The 20,231-nt window shown below is 35.5% G+C and overlaps 1 protein-coding gene across 3 annotated transcripts in view; it reads right to left on the bottom strand.

Moving 5' to 3' along the window:
• The window catches only part of PRKN (parkin RBR E3 ubiquitin protein ligase), a 693,458-nt gene that overhangs the window by 262,348 nt on the left and 410,879 nt on the right, over positions 1-20,231 (bottom strand). For all 3 annotated transcript variants that reach the window (XM_021544140.3, XM_085576858.1, XM_085576857.1), the window contains one exon: positions 14,578-14,714. In XM_021544140.3, the coding sequence (XP_021399815.3) occupies positions 14,578-14,714 (137 nt within the window). The remainder of the gene's footprint in view (positions 1-14,577; positions 14,715-20,231) is intronic.

Below are 20,231 nucleotides of genomic sequence, written 5' to 3'. Positions count from 1 at the left end.
CTTTACTTTCAGCTGTGATTATTATATATATATATATTATATATATATAATTATATATATAATTATATAGTGTATATATATAAAATATATATATCATATATATAATTTTATATATATATATTCAATATCAGTAGGTTGACTAGATTTGAACTGCAATGTAAAGCCATTCACTTAGCAGGCTGAAAAATTCAGAAAAGTTCACTGATTTATACTGAAAGAAAAGGTCAGAGAAATATTTACTCAATATAGGCAAATTTACCTGGTAAAGCAAAATAATAAATGCCCCTTAATGAAAAATATTTTAAAAATTAATGCAAAGATAAATAAAGACGTACCTGTGCATTTGAATTGCATTATCCTCCCAATATAAATTTTTTATCACAATGAAGTTATGATGACATTAAGTGAAAGCAAAATACAGATATCTGCACACATATCAAACATGATAGACAAATATCAGAAATGTATATCTAGAGTAATTTTAGTTACTTTCATAAGTACTCAAAGCAAGTCAGGACTACTCTTTGCAGATACAAATCATTGTATCACATTTTGCTTAGATTTGCCAAACTTATTGGTGTAAGTCTATGTCTACACGCTGCCAGATCAGCAGTTTGTAAGTGGGAGGCTGAAGCAAGCCAAGATTTCAGTGTTATCTCTTCCAAATTTTTCTGGTGCATTAGCAACCATTTTCTGGTGCAAACAATACAATATTGTATGTGTCATATTGTTAGTACTATGCCTTAATTTCAGATGGAAAACTGCCTCTCGAAATAGAGCAGAGAGTGAATTAAAAAAGAATGTCGTCATACCAGAAATGAGAGATATTAGAAAAGACAGAGGACCATACTTTCAGGTTCCTTGGATATATCACAACATATGGTCTAGAGAACATTTTATATTTAAAACCTCTCTAAGATACTGAATTGTCATTCATAAGAAGACTCTTCTGTGCTTTTGAATTCTGAGGACTAGAATTTAATCTCATTTTGTCTTTATTGTTGGCATAAATCCACATTTCCCAGTAGTAGTTGAGGTAAGAAATTTATCTAAGAAGTATCCTTTGTTTTTTGGTCTCTATTGAAATGGCCAGGAAGTTTCCTACATACAACCCTCAGCATTTTGAATTTGGGAGAGATGTGTTGCTGTGGGGAATTGATTGTAGAGAATTTCCATGTTTTGGTTAAAACTAAAGAGTTTTCCCCATCCAGGATATTTTTCAACTTCAAGATTAAATGACTACCTTTTCAAACCCTGGGGAAGAAGGACTTTAAACCATGAGTATTTTAGTTTTTATTTTCAAACACCAAAATCTAATCCAAACTCATATTAGTTTCACTGGGAGCCATCCATCATAACCCTGCCTTTTTAAAAATATGTAACTCAGGTAATTGTGGGATAATGTTATCCTTTAGAACATTGTTCTAAAAGGACTATAGAGATTTCTAGTACAAACAAATAATACTCTCTTGGTTGCAACTTAATGTTGCTTTCAAATATTTAACCAAAGAGATAATATGAATTACATGATACTTTTAATTACCATGCAAAGCAGTAGTCATCTTTGAGAAAATCTTAGTCACACACTAGTCCTGATTTCTGGAATACCAAAACTGTAATTATAAATCTCCTTCTATTCCATATAATATCACTTCTATTATCCTGCTTTCCTCTCAATCTGTACAAGCTGCTTATCAACTTTTGGCAAGCTTTTGGCTGCTTTGTGAGAGATACAAAAAGTGACCTTAACACACCCATAGCAGCCACATGAGGAAGTCAGGAAACTCTCCCAGTGCAACAGGAGCAGAGCTACCCTGGATTTCAATGTCATAGTCTGTCTGTTGAATGACATCACTTACACAACTCCATTGGCATCTAGAGAACAAACCCAGTGCAGAGGTATCCCATTCTAAAGGAATACTTTTCCCTTACCAAATTTTAGTTAATGCTAGGCTCCAGTAAGGCTAAAATAAAAGCATGGGCTAAACCATCTTACATTTGCTCTGAGGTTGGACCTTGCTATCTGCACTAAATCCCAATGTTGTACTGCTTCAGTCAGTAATCAAAGAGTGAAACATCAATCCACTGTGTTACATATTTTTTAGTTCCACAAATGCTATAAATGCCTACTATTTTGTAAACAAAATTAGAATAATACATGAATTGGAGGTTGTTTTCTTGAAAGGGTTTTATAAGTCAAATCTATTATAGAGTGCTGCTTAACTGAGACTTAGTATAAAAGCAATTTAACAGAAGAGGCAAAACACTTTCATGTTTTTCATCCAGTACATAAAATTCACTATTATGCTTTCTGTGCATTTGGATAGTCATACAATGCATGAGGTGTTGAAATTACTTTTAAATACAATGTATTTTGTAATAAAGTGTTTTTCAGGTTAGGATGTATTTCCATATATGCTGTAAAAATACAAGGAAAAATGGTTTACTTAGAAATAATAAGCCAGTTCACTGAATCAGTCCACCTTGATGACACTGATGCTATCCAGCAATGAGGTTGATATATGAAAATTTCTTTATCCAGAAAAGTATTCAGGTCCACGCATAAACATAACCATTTCAACATAAACCAACCAGGTTAAGCATGGGCTAATTATGCATGTTCCTTTGCAGAAGAACAATATTCCTTTCATTGGTGAAGGACCTAATATAATCAGCAGAAATACCAGAATTTTATGAAAGGAAGGAAACAAAGGAGTGAGCTGCAGGTTACCTGTAATAAGAGAAATTAGTAAAAGACGTGGGAGTTTGAGGTTACCCTGGAATGAAACACATCAATGGGTACAGAATGAGATTAAGAATTGTCTTTTAGAATTTCTTGCTCTTATTTATTGTGGAAGACATCAAACTCAGGAGAAGAGCTTTGGCCCTTTAGAGGAAATGTTCAATAATAGGCATAATGTGACTGTTTTGTCCTGAACTTTTGATTTTTCTGTGATGGGAAAAGGGTTTCATTTAACATCCCCATAAATCCTGATGAAGTCAGGAGGAGATACAGAGGCCATGACCAGTCTTCCAAATCAATACACTAGGTTTTTTTTACTGAACAATATTTTACATTTGTTTTGATAATAAAAATATTCTAAATGCTGATAGGATTTTGCATATTTAGCAGGACACCATATTTACTTTGTAAGAAAATGCAATGTCAAGAAATTGGTTCTTCAGATAATTCCTCTTGACAATATTTTTTACTATGAAAATTCTACTTATCATTAAATAGGGTAAATATATGATTTGTAAATACTTCTTACTTAATGTAGTCTCTGCCAAAAATGATTTCTAAAATTTTAGAAAAATAAAAACTAGTTTCTCAAGTGGACTTCCATAGAACTTAAAAATGCACAGCAGATACAGAGTCACACCAAATAAATTTGGGACATTGTTAATGATAGTCTATGGAAACTAGTCTATAAATTCTTGATTAAGGAAAAACCCAGAGTTAAAGGCACAAATTGAGAGTGGAAAGAATGTATCCTAGTAGAATAATAACTCCCTGTGGACTGGCATGCACACTGAACAAAATTACTTATTTTAATTCTGACATATATTAGACATTCAGTTCTCTTGCTAGTAACTAGTTATGGCCAAAGTATGCTATCCATTATTCATACCATCATAAGAGAAAACCATCACGTCCACTGCAAAGATGCTATGGAATTTCAGACTTGAAATGTGCTCTAGCTTTTAATAACTGCTGACTAGATTTAGCTTGATTGATTAGTGGCCTCAAAACTCCCTATTCAGACAGTATGCCACATAGAAATATGTCTGCTTGCACTTCACTGCTCATCCTTCTATTGAGAATACTAAGAAGATGGCTGTTTTAAAGCAGAATAAAGTTTGAAGCCTTTGTAGAAATACCAGAGCACTGGTTACAAAAGTTAAAAAACCTCACCCCACTGCATTAAAAACATTTTTGCATTGTCTTGGTTTGGTATTTTGAGATGGTGGGGCATCAATTTGTTTTTAAACACATTCTCAAGCATATCAGATCTGCACAAAAAAATCAAAAAATCACACTCCATACCCTAGAGTCTAGAATTACTTCTTTCTCAAATAAATAATTAGGCAGACTTACAAAATGCACATTATTTTCCCAAGTGAATGGAACGGCACCAAGCGATTAAATACATAATTAGCTTGTTTTTCTAAAATGCTTATTATTTACCTGAGAGTCTCATCACAGACTCCTGGTAAATACTGTCTCCCTGCTAGCAGTTATTACCCAAAATGCCTCCATAATTTCCAGCCTTCCTCCAGCAGTGATATCAACAGTGGATATTACTTGAGGACATAGATCATGAAAAGCCAAATCTGGCTTTGCCAGGCAGCCCATTTAACTGACAAGTTGAGCTTCCTTCATACCTGGCATTGCACTCATTTTCCAAACACTGAAGAAAACAAACAAAAGAACTTTTTAGTAGTTTAGTTCATGTTTTAGCTGGCCAGAAATTCTGCTGAAGAGTGCTTATGTGCTTGCAAGGATACAGAGAAAAAAAAGAGCAAAAAAACCCCGAGTTCTTACTAGCTGTTTTCTACCTGGTAATGATAATAAAAGGAACGTGGTTTTAATAACCAAGCCTTTGATCCCTGCTCTCCATTTGACACAAGGTTCTCTTTCCCAAGCAGTTCTTGGGCCAGGTTATCAGAGCACAGCAGCCTTCACTTGTAACTACTCTTATTGCCTCTCTCCAGGGGACACACAAGCCACAGTGCCAGGCGTTCAACCCATCAGTGTGAATATTCCTGATCGCCAAGTGGGAAAGAAAAAGGTCAGAGAATAAGACCTGGCTGCTTCTCCTATGCAGCTGAGGGACATTACCAAAAGCCCTTTTTCTAGTGATCACAGACAAAAAGCTGACCCTCAGAAGCAACCCCCTTTTCAGTACTCCACCTTCAGACTCAGTTTTCCATAGGCTTTCATCTGCCCAGAGGCCTCACTGCTTTGTGGTCCTTACAGAAGACATCAAGAGTGACTGGAATCTCAATCAGAATAAAAGAGGGCAGGAGATGGAAAGACATGACAAGGTGAGGGAGAGAAAAGAAAGACAAAAAGCGAAACTAAGAGCAAGAGAAAAATGTGGTAAAGAATCATAGGGTGTTCCAGCAATATTTAGGGATCAGTAAATAAGGCAACAGAGATGGCCAGACAACAAAGGCAATAGCAGTGAAGGACAGAATAGAAAATATATTTTACTTCCCAGAAACCAAGAAATAAATAAATAATGAAAAGAAATAGAGTCAAGAGAGGTATATTCTTAGTGAAAAATAAAGTAAAAGAACAAATAGAGGAAGAAATCAGAACATCTAAGCAGGAGAATTTTAATGGGCACACCTTTGTCACTGTATTTCCCAGTTGTGTCATTTGTCTAGTTTTTGATACCTTCAGCTAAGTGATTTACATTTGACACATAGCTATACATGTATGTTTTACATTTATATGTTTTGTACAGGTATATATGAATTCACAGTCACAACCAAATATCCTAAATGGGGATGAGAACTTCTTCAGATTTCCAATTTGGTATTAATACAGTAAAACTCTGTCATGGATATTTTGATTATTTCTGTAAAAGCATTCTTGAAGCATTGGTATCTCATGCAGTGTTAGCCATGAAGCTGAAGGTGGAGTAGCTGAGGTGTGCACCAAGTGGCAAGAACTGCACACTTTGCCAGGTCATTGCTTTTATAGCAGTACCTCATTTTTTATGAGGTTTAAAAAGAGACATCTAGGGCAAAGGGTAACAGAGAAGAGAAGAAAGCAGGTACTGACTGACAGGCAGATAGTGTGCTTGCAGTCACCCACTAGGATGTTGATAGATAGTCTCAGTTTCAAATATGACCATTTCCTAACATTCTGATCTCTGTTACAGATAAATAGATTTTAGGACTTATCTTCAGTCTAGCCCTGCTCAAGCCACTTAAGGATTAATATTCCACACATTATGTAACAGGAAAAGTGTGAATATTCAAACTTAAATTGTTAGTGAAGGACCTGACTAACAAGGGTCTGTAAAGTTTCACTTCCACAGGTGTTTCAGAAATCGGAAAGTCCTATAAGAACTTCATTCACCCTTATTTAAACATTGTATAAGTAAAATATACATTTCATTGTCATTCTCAACTAACTGTTATCTCATGTTCTTTATTCCTGCCTTGGCTATGAATCTGACTGAATGATATACTAGGAAAGTCCTTTCTTAGAAGGTGTCCCTGATTCTGTCCAGTTGTGCTCAACAGACTCACCATACTCTGCAAACTCCTTTTAGAAAAGTGTTAGTTTCCTTATAGATATTTATATGTTTATGCTTAAAAAAATGCAGTAAATATAGGGATATTAAATTGTTCTGGCAAATCCTATTGTCCTATTAGTTTTACTGAAACTACATTGAAACTACTACTGAGGCTACATTGGTTTTAAAATGGGAAAATGAAACACAAAAATTTCTAACTAGCCCAAATTTATCAGGCATCAAAGCAAAAAAGATAACTGCAAGCATTCTAATAATTCATTTGTAAGAGCGTATTAAAACTCACCATCTGATTAAGCACAAATATTTTCTATCTTAAAGAATCTAGAATTATTTCCTAATTAGACTACTCTGTTATCTTGTGGTGGCAAGTTTATATAAGCAACAGATAATTATAGTTAATAATTTCCATGCTTATAAGAATGGAAGGAAACAAGGCTATCAAATGACACTAGGTGTCATGATGGCTTTTTTCATATGAAAAAGGATTCCCCATAGGCCAAAATGAGAATACAGACATTTCATCCATCAACAATTTAATTCACCATTATATTGGATTGTATTTGATCCAGATATACAGTCAAAACCTCTTTCCTAAATTACACACCTTATCTCCCCATTTATTTGTTGTCTTGAAATAAATTTCTGTGGAGATAGAATTTATTGAGGAGTTTGAACCATGTTACTTTTTATAACCCTCACTTGCACCTACATTATGCAATCATTTGCCACATCTGCTAAATGAAGAACAAATCTGATTTAAGAGTTTTAATAAGACCTTGCATCAATAAATTATAACAGATTGGTGATTAGTAGTATTATTTATATGCAATGTTTTTGTATTTCTTATAATGCTGATGTCTGCTTCACAGGGATTAATTATTTTCATAATTTTGTCTAAGTAGTAATATAGAAAATGTCAAAAAGAAAATTAGATTTTCACTTCCCAGACACAGAAATTTAATTAAAGCCAACTCCTTGTTGAAGGGGAATGTCCTTAGCTGGTTCTGTGATATGGCAGCAGCTCTACATGCTGCCATGTGGGAGACCAAGGCTCACAAGGTGACTCAGGGAATATTAATCACTAGGCTTCAGAGACTAAACACATGCTGCATGTGCCACAGTTGGTCCCAGCAGGTTATTTATGCAGTATATAAGTTAGCAGACAGCAATGATTTCTTCTAAAGGCTGCTGCTTGCACAGACCACCTCAGGGATGAAGTTATACTTAAAGAAACCCTCTACTTGGATAGGAACTGATGCATTAGGAAATTTCTAATTATCCAAACATGAAAGGTCAGCTTCCTCTCATGCTGCATGAGTGCAAGATAAAGACCTCAGACAAATTCCAGCTGTAAAAATCAACATCTTCTTCAGTCTCTTGGACAGTTTTAGGACAAACATGTGTTTCCAGTCTGTGCAAGAACAGTCCACATATAAACTAATGATCTACTGTCATGGAAAACTAAATTCCCAGCTTTATGAGGAGGCATTATTTACTCATTTTACTTGCCGTTGCCCCTTAGATCTTTCCTATTTCATGCCTTGAATAGCCATCAACACTTCTTTATTCCCAGCCTCTTTGGTCTCTCAGTTCCTTCCCTTCATGACTCTTCTTTCCACTATTCCCTATATTATTTTTTCTTCCTTCTATTAATCTCAGTTGTTCCCATCCTTCACCTGGACCTCCTCATGAACATTAGCTGCCTATGGACTAGCATGGGAGCACTGAGCAAGGCCATTCAGAACTTGGAACACCATCCATGGACAACTCAGATGCAAATATTCATTGCATCTGTAGCAATGAATATGTTCCTTTTTCAGAAGCTGACCCTTCTTTCTTAAATATATATATTTTTCTGCAGAAAATCAGCATTAAGGAGGTACAGTCAAAAGCATTGTACTTGCTATAGCAACAACTACATAAGATAAATTAGAAAATTGCTTGAATAAAAACCTATCCAAGAAGTTCAGTGTAAAGTTGGTGACTAATAAAACTGTAGGACTTGATTTTACTGAACATGTATGTGATAATTTTTCTCAATCAGATGGCAACATAAAAGTGACTTGTCAACCAAATACCCACTAATCAACTAATCATTGTAAGGTAAACGAGTATAGGCTGAAGTGCTTTCGGTCAGAGCAAATATCTTTCATTTCCAAAGACAAAGTCACAGCTTTCACTGACTCCAGCTGAGACAGAAATTCACCTCTGTTTCAGCCAGACATAGAAATGGTGAAGGACAGATAGACACCTCTGCATGCACTACTGCCACTGCTCCAGTATGTTTGTTTTGTATTGACACAGGCCAGCTCATTTCATAGGACAAGAAGTGTGCTTTGAAAGTTCATTTCTAGTTCCTTTTAAAGTCAATTAATTTCCATGCAAGATTTTTTTCATTATCTCTTGTCCTTCATTATTGCTAACCAGATTAAGTCTATGTGCACTGTCATCTCTATGCAATTTAAAAATGAAATATATTGCAAGAGAAGGACTAGTGAGAGATAGGGAGAAAAACAACTATGAGTAAGACATCTCATGCAAAATTTAATTATGGCCACTCAGATTTCTGTAAGTATCACACTGTATGATTTCAATATAGTTGTTCCCAGAGAAGAATCCACCGCCTGCTTCAAATATACTATGGGATCAAGCTCTCCTTGTTTTGTAGATTTGAAGGCTGTTTAGATAAGAAGCTGGCAATCTGTAGCTACATAAACAGCACAAAGACTTGAGGAAATCAACCTCAGATGTCACTGCTTGAACTTCAGTCAACACTGAAAATGGAAATGAAAGAGCTGCTGTGACTTCTATGTCCTTTGAGCTAGTCTCATGAGCTTGTGCTAGTAAAGGAGCACAAAAAAGCACTTGATACACTGTTAGTTCATGTTTATTTTGTGACCACAGTGAGAGGAGAATGCAGAAGACCATAAAAAAATTTTCAGGAAGATAGTTCAGGACACTTCTGCAAATTCAACTAATCCTTGAGAGTAAAAATCTGGTTTATCTATATGTTTTTGACTCCCTTTTCTGTCAAAGTCTGCTTCTGTATTATCAGATATTTCAGACCATCAAGAAATTGCAAAAAGTTTACTGCTGCCAAGAATTTAACAGCTCCTAAACATAAAAGAACACTTTGCATTATTTCCTAAATCTGCAAATGTGTATGTTTTGATCTCTTATTTTATTCCTCTAACAATCACTTCTATTTCCCAAATTTTATGATTTCCTAAGGTATCTCAAATATGTTTAAGCAGCATTATTGGAGAATACAGACTTCAGAAACTGTTGACATATTGAGGTTTCACACCAGGAAACTCTTATTTCTTATACCAACTGGCTCACTTTAGGCCCCACCAAACTATACATGCTTCTACGTTACACTCCTGAGAAGGTTCTGTTCCTAGAACAATGATTCATTTTAAACCCCTTTGCATACAGGCACCTTCTGAAATTTGTTAAAGCTTTTGTCCATAACAGAAAAGATTCAAACACACTATTTGGTGTGCTCAAATCACAGTTTCCCTCTTCCCTTCTACTTGCAAGCTTTGCTTAAGCTGTTCATTCTTCTCTTTTCTACAAGGGTACTAGGATTTTGAAAGATGATTCAGAGATTCATGACTGCATTGATGTACTGTTATTACACAAATAGCATATAATGTGGATAAAAAAATTAATCTAGCCCTAGAAGCTTTCCTTTAGTGGAACGTGGTTCTTGAGGCAATTTATTATACTTTAAAGCTTTAGTCCTTTTTATTAGCAGTTCCATACACAAACTGGGGTAATTCTACTTATTTATTTATATATCTGTGGTAAAATCAGATTACTTCCAGATAAAATAGTGTTTTACAGTCATCAGGAGAACTGCATCTTTTATCTGGACTCCTTTAAAATACATCATGCATATGATTACTCATAAGAAATAAAGTGATGCAGAGATATTTTTGCAAAGTGCCTACAGCAGCGTAAAACCTTGCCTTTCCTTGGTATCACCAACTTTGCTACTATCAAAAAACTGTGGAAGTCTATTTTACATTGGGAACCAAGATTCATAATGCTCTAATGCTATTTTAAAAGTCCAACTGTGTTCACAGGAAAAGGATGTGTTTAAAAGAGGTAATACAATAAAAGATTGTATATTTGTATACAATTCCTTCTTTGAGGTAATGCTTTAAGATTCTTTGGCCTGCACATTAACTAACCATAAATGATCTTTCGTGCATATGCAAATCCATCCCTCTAATCACCTTATTAATTATTTCAAAGATACTTGGAGGTCACCACTCATGGAAATTTCTATGCATGAAGCCTCATTAATACAAGACATCACACAGAGAGATGGGATAGATTTTTGTTGCTCTTTAACAAGGGCAGAGAGTATAATCTGTAACATTTACTTTTTTAATTTTAATGGCCAATGGAATTTGGCCAGCTCCTATCTGGAAGAGCTTCCTCTGAGGTGATGCAGTGGGTTTGAGTTGTGGGGCTGCTGCCACGCTCCTGTGAGCAGCTAATCCTATCAATGCACTGCTACTGTGCTCAGAGCTCTGGTCCTCAACACTGGCTGCTCTCAGCTGGAGCACTGCTGCCTGGCACTCCATTAGCAGCTGAACACTAAGGAATAAATGTTGTTCTTCCAAAAATCACGGCAATGACACATTTTGTTCTGGAACAAAGGGAAGCCACGGCACTATTGAGGTGATATAGCTCATCAGCTCAGATGATAGCTTTCTTTTGAAACCTTCTTATCTCCTGCTTAATTAGGCCTCATAACAGAAATCAAAGCAAAGCAAGGATATAACCACACAAAATACCTGAATGCAATGAAAAAAATGCATCCTCTGGCACATATGTGCCAGGAAGCAAGAAATTAAACCTACTTGAGAAGCCCTGTTTATCTGAAATCCCTAGATCCTTTCTAGCTCAAGTTATCATACACTTGTGATGATAACACTGATCTTGTCTGTCACAGTGACCCTTTGCTGTAGCAGCTGCTGTTTATTTTTATTCTGTTATGTGTATGGTGCTTTCACCTCTAGGTTGATCCAATAAAAGATATAAAAAACTTGCTATGTTGGTACATTCCCTTGATAAAAATCGGGAACAGTGAGTCAAATGTTAATGGAAACTGCAGGCTATGTTCATTATGTTATCTCTATTTTTGAAAAACACTAGAATGAACAGAACTAATTGGAAGTGCCAACTATTTAACTATGCTTAATTACAAAATCAAACCCTCCTGTATAATTTGAGGGAAATGTGTGTACATATGCCTTGAAGAAATGTGCCAATTTTTAAGTAAATCTACTCTTACATGGAAATGATCAAATAACTTCTTAAAAGTCCAAACCTCTAACGTCAAGACATCACAAACACTATTTCAGCATTAGTCTGCGGTGTTTAAAAATACATGTTTTAATGCAGACTCTTTTTGAGCTGTCTGTGCAGCCTGGTCAGCTACCATAACATAAATCTTATCAGAGTGAATATGACATTGTATTCCTTTTAGAAGAAGGCTCAAACAAACCTCTATCTTTTCAATAAAGCTCAGACCTAATTTTTTTTTTTTTTTTTTTTTTTTTTTTACTTTTAGTCATTCTCTATTAGATATAACATGTATTAAACCCACATTGCCAGAATAAGAAAGGTCTTTTCTTGGCATGTCCCATGGTGTTCATTCCTGTCAGGGAGAATTCATTTGCGGCTTCATTGAGGCAATTAGAAAAAGCTGTGTCAAATAGTGCTTTACCATACCCACATGTAAATATAAACTGCAAATTGCAGTTGCAAAATGAAGATTATGAACTGTAGACTGTAAAAATGCCATCTTATGCTATTCAGTAGAAGTACTAGGATATATGGAAAAGAAAATCACATTGATGCTGTTGTGAAAGTTTCTTAACTGAATTCATTGATGAGAGCTGCTGCATCCATAGCTATGAAGGAGGCTAAAACCCTCTGGGTCTGAGCATAGGAAGAGGTTGGAAATGCAGGCATGCCTCCTTCTCACAGGTATGATGAAACTCAGTCATATGACTTTCTCAAAGAACAAAAAATAATCATTAGTTACTGACTCAAGTATAACTTAATACTAGAGACAACCAAATGACCTTGTATATCAGAAAGTTAGGTTCAGATAGCTGCAGAAATGAACCATGAAGTTACAGCATCTCTCCTTAGTTTCTTCACTCTGCAAAGCACCTTGAAAGAGAATATTTCCAAGTGCATTTTTTTTATGGAAACTTGCTAACATAACAAAGACAACTGGTGGAGGTAGCAATCAATGAGAGAGAGAAAAAGTACTGCAATTGTATTACTATTGCTACTGCTATTAGAACTGCTTTAAGGTAGAGTACTTTAAAAACAACTTTCCAATATGGGGAGTTCTGAAACTATGAGATTACCAATATTTCAGTCTTGCCATATTTAGCTATTATAAGACTTAGAGCACAACACAGCTGAGGCTAGACTGGCAGCAGTAGCTTCTTTCCCATTGCCTCAGCTGAACTCTATCTCACTTGAATAGCAGAAGTACACCATCCTTTGTGCATCCTCTACAGCACCCCGTTCTTAAGTTAAACCCATGCCTTCCTCACCATTCCAAGACTGAAACTGCAATCCTGAGCACCCCAGCACCATCTTCTTGTGTATTCTCCTCATCCTTACTCTGCTTCCACTGTTCAATTCCCATAATGTTCAACTTCAGCAAACAGAAGAGAGAAAAAGACTGCTTGGCAACTGCCAGTCAGGGGTAAAAACTTCTGGAAACTTCTTAATCTCCTTTCTGAGGAAAAAGAACTTCTGAACTGGAGTTGAAAATATATGGAAAAATCCTAATACAGGTTTAGTGCAGCATGACTAGCAATGGGTTTACAGACAGAAGAGGCAGAAGGGTCATTAGTTTGACATATCAGCCTGAACTGGAGGAAGTTCTCTGACACCAGCTGCAGCAGCAAGGAGGCCCACAAGTGAGGAGAAAGATGAGCTGCCTGCTGCACCACTGACATAACTGATTAACCTATGGAACTAAAAGTAGAAAATGGAAGAAAATCAATAAAAGAGGGGAAAAAAGGAAGGATTCTACTCAAGTAGTTTATTAATTTGTGTGGGAGCAGCAAATGGATTAACAGCTGGAGAAGCAAGAAAGGAGGCTGAGAGCACAGACTGACCACATGGTAATATGCTAACGTAAAGGTCAAGGAAAGAGCACTGGGTATAAACTTCCTGTTCAGTTTCTCATGACAAGTTTTTCTAGAAAACATTAAAAACTATTTTGTATAGGATGACATAAGTGTGTAAATTTAGTAGCTGTTTAGGGGGAAGTAAAATAAGACCTGGCAACACAGCATACAAACAGCAATTCTAGTGAAAGTGAAGAAACATTGGTTGCTTGTTCTTGAAGCAATTAAAAATAAATAATTTTAAATATTTCTTACTACTGTACTTTCAATATCCTCAAGGCATGTTCTCAGATTAAATAGATGCCACTCTACTAAGAACTTTTGTCAATTTTTCTCCCATCCAGTGGGGTTTGAAACTTATTTATCAGCTATTCAGGTAACCAGGAAAATCCATCTTCTATGCAGCTTCTAAGATGCTGTAAAATTATTCTCATACCATGATACAGCACTTGAGACAAACATATATACTCCCATTCTAATTTAGCACCAAGAAAAGGGCTATGTATAGAATATACTTCTTCATAGCAAAATTTTTGACAATTTTGCAGTCCATATGCCAGTGTAATTAAATCAATACTCAAAACAAATCTTCTATATTCTATTTAACTCTTTATTTAGATAAGTCAAACCTTGCTCTTTAGTCTAGTAAAACATGTAACTACATTTCATTGAAAGAGGTGATAATTAGCACTAATAATTTCACCAAATAGGGAGATTATTTAGAATTCCTGTTTCAGTCTTTTTTTATTAGTGCTTGAAGACAGACCAAGAAAGTTAATAATTTACTTAATTTGAAATTGAAAATGTGGAGGTCAAGCTGTTTATTTTTTTTTTAACCAGAGTATAATGCTGTCATCTGCTTGCACTTCATGATTATAAAATACTAATGTGAAGAAAGTAAACATTTGATTTTAAAAGAAATGCCCTTTAAAATCCAGTCAATTCTTCAGTTCACATGCTTAGCATAATCCACTTCAATATTCAAATATTTTCTCCAACAAATTGAACAACTCCTATGAACGCAGTATAATTCCACTGATATACACAAAACTAAGAGGTGTTAAAAAAATCTTACCCTGAAATCAAAATCACATTAAAAAAAAAAAAAATCACCAGAAACATACCTACACAGGAGAGGGAGTAGCCAAGCTCTGGGTCATGGATGAACTGGCGGTCATTCAGCATGGTCACACAGTACAAATGAAAGCAGTCCAGGCAAATGACATGGCGATGCACACATTGGAACACAAGCACAGGACTCCTGTTAAAGATGAAGCAGTGAGAGTGATGAACAAGGACTGGACAGAATTCCACAGAAAGCTTAATTTCAAACTTCTAATTTAATAATAATTTTTAATTCACAGTACACAGGATTATTACATACGAAAAACCAGAATTTACCCTGGCATATTGCAGCACTTTTAAAAAGGGATGGTTTCTAACATGAATCAGATATGAGGAAATGGAAGCAAAGTTTTACTGAAAGTTGAAACTTTACTGAGAACTGAAACCTAAACCAAGAAAAGGCCTTTAGTAACAGATATCCTTTGTATGAGGTGAGGAAAGATCATATATGGTAAAACATCAAATAGCAATAGGTAGGATAAAATAGGTATGTGACCATCTAGGAAAACTAAATATTTTGTGAAAACCATCATGTGCCTTCAGCATCTCAATGCAGCCATTTGAACCCTGCGACAAAGGCATTCTCTTAGTAATAATGAGTAAAGCAATTCAGCTTCTGGTGAGAGATGTGGGATTCAATATGGGAGCAAGACACCGAAACTTAAGTGCTGGGCATAAATAAGGTAATTGAGAAACTCCATTTGGTGAGTGAGGAATTCCTGCTATTGTCAATACACTTAGTGGACACTGGAGCTGATCAGCCTCCAGGTGCCTGCAGTAGGGTGAACTGAATCACCAGTTTGTCTCCATTGCCTGTGTGGGCTAAGACTTCATAGACCATTACAGGAATGCAGACACCCATCACACATGCAGAGCCTAAATATGGCTATCACCAGCCTGGGAGAACACTGCTTGTGGAGATGCAGAGAGGAAACACTTGAAATAAGTGAGGACAAATGGTTTTAGTCCTGAGTTGGTCTGCATTCAGAGACTCTCCAGTGATAGTTACAGCAAGAAGAGCCAGAGAGTCAGTGGTCTCAAAAAACCTGCCCAGGATCAGTACACGGAAGGTGAAAGAAAAATTGAGTAACATAGAACATAATGCACACACATGAAATGTGCCTTCACTGCAGTAACATGCTGATTAGACCTAATGGTTTTGCTCTAATATAAGGTAACTTCTGCTAACCCCTGATGGATATAACTGTCTGTTCCAAAGTAAAGTGTGCTATATGTTACTTCTTATCTTTCAGAGCTATTACCAACCTCAAGTCTGAAAATCACAAAAAATAGAGATGTGTTAAATTGAACACAACAATGAGATTCCCATTCAAATGCTGAATTTCTTTACTCTTTTAATTTGCTTGTGAGTGAACACAGGCAGAAATTCAACCCACATTTCAATTTTTTTAGTAACTAGGGAGAATAATTATTTTTAAAAATAAAAGTATGAACTCTCACACATTTATGGTACTCCAGGAGACAAGTACTGAAATACAAAATTAAATACAGCAAGACTAGTGATAAAATCATTAGAGTTAGAAATACTGTTATATTTTCTCTAAAACCTGAGATGATTCTTTGAAAATCCCCTCAAGAGTAAAACACAAAGACTTCAATGTGGAAATAAAAATGTAATCAGTAAATTCACATACTGTATACAAGCATTAATCTTCCATGAAAATATGTTTTAGTACTGTACATACTATAGAATTCATGGCAGTGTGTTAGTATCTCCAAAAATATAATCTGTGTTTTAAGGATTTTCTTGAATAAAGCAGCTTAAAACTGAATTAAATAAAACCTCCCCATTACTAATCCTTATTAGTTGCCCACTTGCTGTTCTGAATGTACCAAATAATAATTTTTAAAAGACAGCTGTAAGGCAAAATGAGAAGCTGATCTCTACGAGTTTAGCTCTGGATGGTCCCTAAATCATTATGGAGAAGTAGAGAAGCAGTTACCATGTCCCTACACTACAAAAGTCCCTATGGTCACCAATCAAATGTAACCTTCAGACAAACTAGAAACACTTTAGAAAAACCCCTAATATTTCTTCTTAAATTTCAGAAATAATCAAATTTGCCTATAGTTTTAATGGATGTTTCACTTTGTTAATTGCTATTTTTTATTACTTCAGTGTCTGAATATCTTTTCTAGTTTCATGGGAAGCTCTCTGGTTTGAAATTCACACCTCTCTGACCTTCACTTCAAAGACAAAATACATGTGTTTGGTGAGATGCATAAGAGAAAGCCAAGGAAAGTGGAGAATCTTAAAGCCAGACCAGAAATGAAAATAGTGTTATTAATATTTCCACCTAAACTTGTACAAAATCAATACTAACAGCATTTCATTATGCAAATAAACTACTATGCTCAGTTTCTGCTGTAAATTATTTTGTGATAATTGATTTTGCTTCTTAATGTATCACAACTGTCAAAAATCAAACCTAAAGTCTCCAGAAGGGACATAGCCATACATGTACATATTTAAACTGCATCTTTCTTTATCTTAAATTTATCATAAATAAATAAACTACATATTTATTTTATCTTTAAAAATGCTATATTTTAACACCATCAGACTCCAAACAATGTGTACAAGATAGATGTAAATCTGTTTTCTGACTGTGTCAGAAAAAAAAAAGTTTAGCTTTCACAGCTCTTACACTGCCCCCTAATTTTCAGCCAGCCCCCTAATTTGAGGAGTTCAATCTGTATGCAAGGCAGATTGATTAAAATTCATTTGGCATTGGAACAATTACTGCAGTCCAACATTTGCAGATTTTGTATCAAAAGAATGCAATTCTAGTTTAAAAGGGGCATAAAAGTCTTGTTCCTGAGATCAGTAAAGATGAAGATGTAGAGATTATGATCACAATGCCCAGGTGAAGTTAGTGAATACTCATTTTGGATACACCCAAGGTTATTGATAGAAGCCTTATTTGTACCAAACACAATTTATTTTAGAAAGGAGTATTATGAAAGTAAAAAAAATTGCCACAGTGCAACAAGGTCCCTTCCTCAATCTAACACAACAGGCTAGTAATGCAAATCTGATACATATTTTAGAAAGTGTTTCATAGGTTCCATTTACATAATGTGTTTGGCTGAATTAGAGGCTTCATGAGAATAATATATAAGAAAAATGTTTCTCACAGCAAGGGATAAATTGGTCCTTTTTGTTCACCAATTAGGAATGTAACCACTTTTAAAAATTGAAAATCCAACATTACAATGCATCACTGGAAATTTCCATAATAAGTAACTCACTCCCATGCTTGGATTCCTTTTTGTTAGAATTTTATCAACATGCATTGACTTAAATGAAAAAGAAAGGGGACCCTAAATCTTTCTGCTTTGTGTTAGTACTGTTGGATAACTGTGGCTCAACAACAGCAGGGGTGGAAGTGATTTCTGGTCCATAAGCCCTTTCCTCCTTCCCTCCAGAGCAGCAAGGTGCAGGTAATTCTCAGACTACCACCACAGGATACTGGCTAAAAAAAGATACAAAGATTTGATCTTGTTTAGATAAGAAGCATTCTGAGAAATTCATCGTTCTAGTACATGCTAAAAATCTCATAATGGTTATTATTCTATAGAGATTGAGTCCAATGGATGTGAGGGACTACTTAGCAAAAGGAATTATTTGTAAACATAAAAGTGGGTCAGTCAATATATCTTGCAATGCCTACTGAAAAAATACATGGGGCAATTTCTCTCTTTCTTGGTCCTTACTCTTAATGTTTTGAAAAAAGCTAGATTGAATAAAGGTTAAATAGCACACCACATATATGAGGCCATTATTTTTTAGAAAATGTGAGTAGCCACAGTCTGAAGCACTTTGGGGCAAGGAATACATCTAAGCCTGTAGAAGTATGTGTAAATCATGTTGGACAAATCTGTGAAACTGCCTTGAGGTCATTTCTTGGTGACAGTTGGATTTTTGTCACCTCCTCAAAATCTTAACCAAATAATAATAAAAAACTTTAGAAGATGTCTATAAAGCTGCCTTGATGGGATTACAGTCAGCAAAGCAAAAATAGCCGTGTGGAGTTCCTTTCTCTGCAGTATATATGCACACAGCTATATCAGAGTCTTTAACCTCACCTATGAGTACTATATTTATCATAAAACACTTCTGTATTTCTAGCACATTTTTCCACTTTGGCAATCTTCCTGTACTTCAAAAAGCTTCCTATATAAACACTGAAATAATTTAATTTATAAGTGGATCTCCATGTCATTCCAAAGCAGATTTGTTTTAGGTTTCAGGTCAGCACCACTCAAGAAAAGGTGAATCCCTGACAAAAATGTGTAAAGGGGAAAAAAAAAAAGGAAAACAAACTTTACTAACACAGACACTACAGGCACTCTCCTGCTTCATAAACAATCAAAAGAATTAAACAGAAATAATGTCCTTGAGCAGCAGCCAATCTGTTTTGGCTCTATCCTTGTAGCAGAACAAGATTACAATGCCTAAATAAGCCAAATTATTCATCCATCATGTGGCTTACTCATAGAACTGTATGTAGGAGAATACCTAATTCCTACAAAACTGGAGACACTCTGTGTCTTGGTTTGACAAGACAGGAGTCTGTGAAGGAGTGTCTGGCTTTCCTATATACTTTCTTACATATTATATACTGTATACTTCCTACAGAAAAATTGCCACAGTCATTTGTAGTTTAGAATTTATACAGTTTGGAGGAAAGTAGAACAGCAAATCCTGCTTTTTAATGAGCAATATGCTATTATGGATTAGTAGAAACAGTGACCTATCAATTACAGGCAACTTGTGAGTAAAAATACAGGCCCCAAATATTTAGACAGGGGTAGGCATTTGAAAAGGGTATAGAGACCTTACCTGAGCAAAGGAAAAGCACTAAGAAAGTAATATCATATATGACTTTGCAGTCAAGAATCCATCCTTCATGGACTTTTAGGAACAAAAGAAAACACATCCCTACTTTTCCTTTCCTAAGGGATGAAAATACATCTTTACATAGACTGTGCTAATTAAAAAATCCAGTATAAAGAAATATAGTGTTATCAGAAAATAAGCATGTCAAATATCTTAAAACAATAAAAACAACAACAACAAAAATCCCTGTTTTTTAGTCTTTGATCATTTGCCACACAATGCATCAAAGGTCATGAAATGAAGAATATAAACACCATGAGACATCACTGTGCAAGCTTAAATTTTCTGGCTGTGCTTCTGTATAAAAATGTATTCTGACCCACAGCTGTTAACTTAAAGAAGCACTGGCAAGTGAAATCTGACCTATTATCTCCTCTGTTACATGTTTTCCTCTAAGATGCGCTTTCATATTTCTTATTTCTACTGGAAAGCAGTGCCAAGAGGCTAGAGCCCAGAAACAGTCTGACTAAACTGCACTAAACCAGAATATAAGAGGAGAAAACAGGCATGCTTAAAATTAGTGCACATGATGGCAAGAGCTCGTTTCAGCAGTGTTCCTGTTAACTCTGTTAAGGGTTTTCTCAGAGTGTGGAAATGACACACATTATTGCCAGTAAAATCTCTGATGTTTCTGGCAGGCAACAGCATCTGCTGCCTGAGGACAGGGGCAAGGGGATTGTTTGTTACATGCACTGGTATATTCAAATTAGTACCTGGTACTGTGTGTTT

Source organism: Lonchura striata, chromosome 3 (genome assembly GCF_050655825.1).
Source record: "Lonchura striata isolate lonStrDom1 chromosome 3, ASM5065582v1, whole genome shotgun sequence".
NCBI lineage: Eukaryota > Metazoa > Chordata > Aves > Passeriformes > Estrildidae > Lonchura > Lonchura striata.
The sequence above is the reverse complement of the archived record's forward strand: the minus strand, read 5'-3'. Positions and strand labels throughout refer to the sequence as shown.